Source organism: Cyprinodon variegatus, unplaced genomic scaffold (genome assembly GCF_000732505.1).
Source record: "Cyprinodon variegatus isolate N-32 unplaced genomic scaffold, C_variegatus-1.0 Scaffold1597, whole genome shotgun sequence".
Taxonomy (NCBI): Eukaryota; Metazoa; Chordata; class Actinopteri; order Cyprinodontiformes; family Cyprinodontidae; genus Cyprinodon; species Cyprinodon variegatus.
Window position 1 is genome coordinate 15,194 of NW_015152050.1, and position 6,670 is coordinate 21,863.

The window sequence follows — 6,670 nt, forward strand, 5'->3', positions numbered from 1 at the left end:
TGTATTGTAAGGTAATTTTCTCCAGTGCAAAAGAAATACCAAGACAGATGTTGGAGAGGCTGAGGGGAAGACAGAGCCACCGTCATATTTTGGGGTTGTGCTAGTATTGCCACATACTGGCAGGACTTGAAAGAATGAGGAAAATCCTGAAAGTGAAACTTCCTCTAACATTTGACACTTTATACATTGGAAGTGGGATTGATAAGCTGCCAGTAAGAAGCTATAACTAGGAATCGGTTGAAAATAAAGGCTCCAGCAAGGGAAGATTGGGTTGAAGTAATGCATGACATTTATAATGGAAAGGCCAACTTTTTAGATTCAAATCTGGCAAGTTTAAGAAACATTGCAAAAACTGGGTGAAAATTATATAAGTGATCAGACTTTATCATTTGTCAAAATCAGGGTTGATAACCTCTTAGAGCGTTCTATAGTTTTGGTCTGCTGAGTTTAAGAAAAAAATGTGCATTTCAATGGGATTGGACATTAGATTAATCCATAAATAAGCAGGTGAAGGGATTTTTTCCTTTTCCTTATAAAGGAATGAGAGCTAGGATAAAATGTTAAAATTACAGTGCAATTGTCACCTAGCTGAAGCATGGACTGTTATATCTACGTGGAAAACAGGTGCATAAAATTTTGGAAATGCACTCAAAATGTCATTTACAAAACCATTTCTCCATTGAACCAGCATTCATGATTGCAGTTTCCACAGTTATCCAGCAGATGGTGCCATTACAATGGGGGAACTTTGCTCTGCATTTAACCCATCCCATTGGGGATGGGTTAAACATTGTGCAGTACGCTGCACAATGGCAGCGTACTGGTGGGGGTAAACCCCCAGTTTCCACATTGTCCATCAGGGCTTCGCTCATGTATGTTATACTGGGTATTTGTCATGTTAATGAGAGCTGTTCCACATCCTCTGCATGTCACCATCCACCTACATCTTCTCCATCCGTCACAGATGGCTCCACCCCAGATGGCGGTCAGAGGATGTGGGGTTTCAATGTAAGGGTCTTGCTTAGGAACCTAGAGTGGAGGCTATGGAACTGGGTACTTGCAACCTTCTCAGAGCAGTCACTGCTCTAACCACTCTGCCAACACTCCCCCCTCATAATTAAAGGATTCAATGAAAGGACAACAGTTTTATTGTTGTGCATTTATTGCAAATCAAATTAAACCTTTAACAGCCGCCAGAAAGACGGGTTACAGTTACATTTTCCAGGAATGAAGACGGTCCACATCCAAGAACAGCATGAAGAGGAGGAATGTAGGTGGAGTTCCTCATCTAAGCAACAGCTAAAGAGAGGAAGTCTGAGGTCAAAGGTCAGGGTCTAAGCAGCTCAATAGAGCCAGCTGAAGGCACAGCTGGTGTAGCTGACCAGCTCCTCTGGTTTGAACCACAGGGAGATCTCCTTGTTGGCACTCTCCACCGAATCACTGCCATGGATGATGTTCCTGGTGGAAAGAGAAGAAGAAATATTTTTAAAACCGACCGGATCCAATCACAGAACCGACCACCACACCGGCTCACATCTCCAGCAGGCTGGAGTCTGTCAGAGACCCCACAACCACACCTAACAGACCAATTCACTACATTTTAAATGGTTCAAATCTCGGTTTATCATTTTAGCCATTTAAAGTTATTTTAGTCGCCAGGATCCAGTCTGGATTAAACGTGGTAGATGATCCGACCTGCAGCAGCGTTTCAGGAAGTGGTGATGAATCCACATCAGTTAATGGCCGTTTCCATGGAAACCTCTGCTGTAGCAACAGTCACTGCCCTGTACCACCAGTTTGGATCCAGTAGGTCCACAGAACCAGAACTCACTTGCTGACATCGATGCAGAAGTCTCCTCTGATGGTTCCAGGTTTGGAGTCAGCAGGGTTGGTCTCGCCCAGCATCACCCGGCCCGTCTTCACCACACCCTTTCCTTCCCACACCTGGAAAACAAAACCGACCTGATCACCTGGGTGCTGTGCCCCCCCCGCTACAGTGTTTAAAGAAAACGATGAGAACAGAACCAAACTGGTCACTAGAACACAGTCTGTTCCACCGCATCCTCACCATGGCAACCACTGGACCAGAGCTCATGTAGTTGACGAGGGTAGGGAAGAAGGGTCGGTCCTTGAGGTCCTGGTAGTGCTGCATCAGAAGGTCCTCAGAAGCCTGCAGAGAACAAACATCAGTTAAACGTCTCCATCTTCTTCCAGCCAGCGGCCATCTTTCATGCCGTGATGTCACAAATCCGCACCATTCCTTCAACCCTGGACCTCAGGACTCGCTGCCACCATCTTTTAGAGTCTCTGCTGCAGAAGAACCGGAGTCCTACAGACTCCTGGACCTTGGCCCACTTTGAGGCTCTGACTGCTCTCAGGTCCATGTGAAAAACACCAGCAGATCCAGTTTATAGGTTCTGCTCCCCAGGGCCCCGATACCAGGAGCCCTTTAATTCACCGCCTGCCATGTGCTGATCCAGTCACCTTAAATGGAACCAGGTGAGCTAGAACCAGAACCTCATTTTTGGATCCAAGATCATTTAACCTCCTCACCAGTGATTTTCTGATGTGATACTTTACAAAACCTTTGAACAAAGCTTCTTTTCAATCGGTTCCTTTTGAATAAAATCAAAACACTGTTGGGATGGCAGCAGAACCAACCGGTTCCGACCAAGTCGCTGGGACTAAAGCCAGGCGCTGTAGACCTCTGGGTTCTGATGTTCAGGTCCACTTTTGTCCCTCCTGGAAGGTCCATCCAGACCACTGCATGTTACATCTGGGCTGCTTTAATCTGAGAACTTGGAACCATTTTGGACCGGCGTGTGGGATCCGCCCTGATTACTGATCCGGACTGCAGGAGTCAGAGGCAGGAAGGAAAGGAGCAACAGTCGTAATCCGTGTGGGCGCTGAGAGTTGCTCCATCTGTTCAGACTAACAGATAATCCCTGACTTCACCAGGCAGAGCGTTCCAGAGGGAACCTCTTGCATAACGCAGACACCCTGATGAGTCTGCTTTCATAAGCAGCTTTAGGTTTGGTTCTGCTGGGTTCTGGTCAGGAACAGACCTGATGGATAATCTGCTCTCCAACACAGCTCAAAATAAAAGCCCTGAGCTCTTTATCGCTGCTCACCTGTTTCATCTTCATGCCCACAAGTTTGAAGCCCTTCATCTCGAACCTTTTGATGATCTCGCCGATGATGCCGCGCTGAACGCCGTCGGGCTTGATGGCGATGAAGGTACGCTCCTGCAGCTCAGCCATGGTTCTGAAAGAAAGAGACGGAGTGACTCAGAGGAATCAGAGGCGTTCCGCCTGACAGGAGGACAGAGGCTGGCCGTCACTCACAGCGGCGTGCCGCATGCAGTGGGAGGAGCCGAGCCAGCAGAGGCCCCAGACCCCATGGCAGCATCAGACGTTCAGGGGTCCTCACTGCTGGGGCCGGTGGCTAAGCCGCTCTGACAGGGCTGCAGCCACTGACCAATCACAGCTTGAGCTCAGTGTCCAATCAGACATCAGCAATAAATATCTGATTAATACCGTCAGAAAATATGTCTGATAAACTTCCAATAATTAAACTGAACTCTGATCCTGAACCAGGAGAGATTCACCCTCAGTCTGACCTTTAAAGGTCAGAGGTCAAGTTGTTCAGGATTTTCCTCTGGTTCTCGTGTCAAACGGCACAGAACCAGAGGTCATCGTCTCCTAATATGGTCAAAGGAAATGTTGGCTGCAGTCAGACCGATTAGATCAGAGGCAGCAGGTCCTAAGGACACAAAATCCCTTTAGTTCTGCTCCAATCACAAGCTGAGCACAGACTGCTGGATCAGAGGACAGCAGGAGTTAAACCTCATCATCCTCAGAGGCCTGCAGCTCAAATCCTCATTTGGCTCCTTGTCAACCAGCAGCAACATCAGCATCATTCCTCCTCTACTCTGCAGAAAACAGTGAAGGGAAAAACCTCTGACTGCAGCGTTTCAGCAGAACATAAAGAGCTTCTGCAGATCTGATGCCAACTCCTGAACCGGAGGCAGCCTGGCTGCCTCTCCCAGGCTGGTTTGCCTGGATTCATCAGTCAGGCCGTTTTAGGCGGAATTAATCTAATTATTTCCGCATCAGGTGAACTGGAGCAAAATGGCAGCAAGTTAACAGCTGCAGCACCTCTGGGTGAGGCAAGCATAACCTCCCAGTACAGGGGGGGTCACTGCGCATGCGTACTGAATTATTCAATAGGGCTGATCGGGAACTTTTTGTTCAAAAGGTTCTTTTGAACAAAAGGTTCTGATTTCTTTTATAATTATGTTTTTTTTTTTTACTAAAAACCTTCAGCTGCCGCCGCGTTGTGACGTAGAGGCCACGCGGCACCGAGTGATTGGCGTCTGTGCGCGCGCCAGGAGCTCAGCAGCGCGGGGTCCGCTCGGTCTGGAGCGCTAATCCGCCGCTTTGGACCTTCTGCTGACCGGCTGTGGTTGCGGGGAGCAGCGGCGGCCAGAAACAGGCTGGTTCCGGACTGGTTCCGCCTTTTCTGGGCCTTCGTGAACCGCCACATGGTCCCTTTGTTCCCGCTGCAGCAGAACCGGACTGGACCGGGTTTTAACTCAACGCACGCGGCTAACATTTCGGACGGAAACTCCGCGACGTTTGAAATGAGGACAAAGAGAAAAGCTTGTTTTATTTGTCACCTGATGAGAGACGCTCCGCGGTGATGTGATGTCAGTCCGGTTTAAAGGAGAGGAAGAACTACGGTGGCCGCGCAGCAGCCTTTTATAGGCGGGGGCCGAACTACGGCAAGCCACTGGAGACAAAGTTCCTGTCTTGACTCCTATGCAGAGATTGATCTAAGGCAGACATTGAACTCTTTTCCATTAGTCCTGGAATTCTGTAAAAAATACATGATTTCCAAGGTCTGTTGGTGTGTCTATAAATATATTTCTAGTTCTTGTTATGCAGAGACAGATTCTAGATCATCACTCTAGATTATTCTGGATCATCATTCTCAGGGCCGGATCTAGAAAAATATTTATGGGGTGGTGAGAGGGGGGCAGGAATTTTTTAGGGGTGGCAACATATGGCATTTGTTTACACTGAATTTAATCACAGTTATCACAGTTTGGTGAGAATAGTATGTAGAGTAAGTTTTTCATATAAAACAGTTCATATTAGAAATACATCGTACAATGTGATCTCACTTAATAGGAGATAGAAGAATAATAACACTACTTCTAGAGGGGCATTATCACAGGAAAGGTATTAAGGTAAGACACGGGTGCTGAGTCACAGAAGTGTGAGATTGACTGTCAGAGAGGCAGCTTTGCAGCATTTGCACAAGAAGAAACTATAGAATAAAAAAGTTCCCCATCAGAGATCTATGGACTGAGCTGTACTAAAGTGAGCAGAACTACACAGCAGAAATAAATGGGTCAAGGCACCCAAACAAGGTACTGGACATCCATGTATTGTTTACTCTGAACACACATTTACCCCATTTGTTCCTCAGTAACTTGACATACAGCAGTTAAGGCAACATGAAAGGGACATTTCATGCATGTAGATATGCTGTAGATAGAGCTGCTGTATCAACAAAAAGGCAGGTACTGTATGTTACATCAAAATCTCCACAAATCTGAAAAAAGCAACATAAAAATACATTTTGCTTCCAGTCTGAAAAAACATTTTGTGAGTAGGTTCATACAGGTCATTTCTGGATAGTTTAATACTATATATACAAAAAAAGAAACAACACTGCTTCATATTAAGCAGGATTTATTTTTATTACATTTTTAACTTTACTTTTAACACTTTTGGTTTTATTAAAGGAAATATCAGATTTTCTCAGGTGCCAAAACAAAATGTAACAGCTCTGTAAAGGCTCACCAGAGAGCATAACATAAAGTTAACATGACTATAACAGCTGAATGCAGCGATTTCCATGTTGCTCAGCAAAACGCTTCACTAATGTATTTAGATCCAATGCCTTTGTACGTTTTGATTAGTCTCTTTTCTGTCATAGTTGACCGCAAATATGTCTTTATGAGCCTGAGACGTCAGGCCTATAACTAACATCATAGTTAGAGAAATAACGTTGGCTCCTTGTCAACCAGTAGCATCATCAGCATCATTCCTCCTCTACTCTGCAGAAAACAGTGAAGGGAAAAACCTCTGACTGCAGCGTTTCAGCAGAACATGAAGAGCTTCGGCAGATCTGATGCCAACTCCTGAACCGTTGCAACCTGATTTTTATCATCTGAAAATCAGCATTGCAGCTATGCTAGCAACATTGTGCTTTCATTATGATTTAATTTCTCGATAGTTAATAAATTTTTACCTGTTTCATCCCATGTCTCCTCTCCCCATGACCCCTGGCTTTTTTTCTTTTACTATTTTTCAAGGCTGCACTTAAAGGCTGCACTTAAAAAAGATGAAATTGTCCAGAGAGCTGTTTCCAAACAAAATTTATTTTTGTTTTAGACTTGTGTAAACAAAATGAAAAATAAATCTGTCTAAATCTTATCAAAACATTTATGATTCTAAGCTAGATGAAAAAGACAAAGTTAACATAATATTTCTTTAGGAGTGCGATTGAAAACAGATTTTATGTCTGTCCAAAGAAGGACGAACGTTGTAACAGGGATTACTTTTAGAAACATTTATGCTCCTCCAAGTGCAACGCGCAG

General features: G+C 45.2%; 1 protein-coding gene across 1 annotated transcript; it reads right to left on the minus strand.

The window, feature by feature from the left end:
- Window positions 1–1,139: 1,139 nt before the first annotated feature.
- Window positions 1,140–4,831, minus strand: LOC107104033 (nucleoside diphosphate kinase B-like). The gene is made up of 5 exons (XM_015403936.1): window positions 4,679–4,831; window positions 3,132–3,264; window positions 2,069–2,170; window positions 1,832–1,944; window positions 1,140–1,458 (listed from the first exon to the last, which is right to left on the minus strand). Exons 2-5 carry the CDS (start codon window positions 3,258–3,260, stop codon window positions 1,344–1,346), a joined length of 459 nt encoding a protein of 152 aa, XP_015259422.1. The 5' UTR covers window positions 3,261–3,264; window positions 4,679–4,831; the 3' UTR covers window positions 1,140–1,343.
- Between the last annotated feature and the right edge of the window lie 1,839 nt (window positions 4,832–6,670).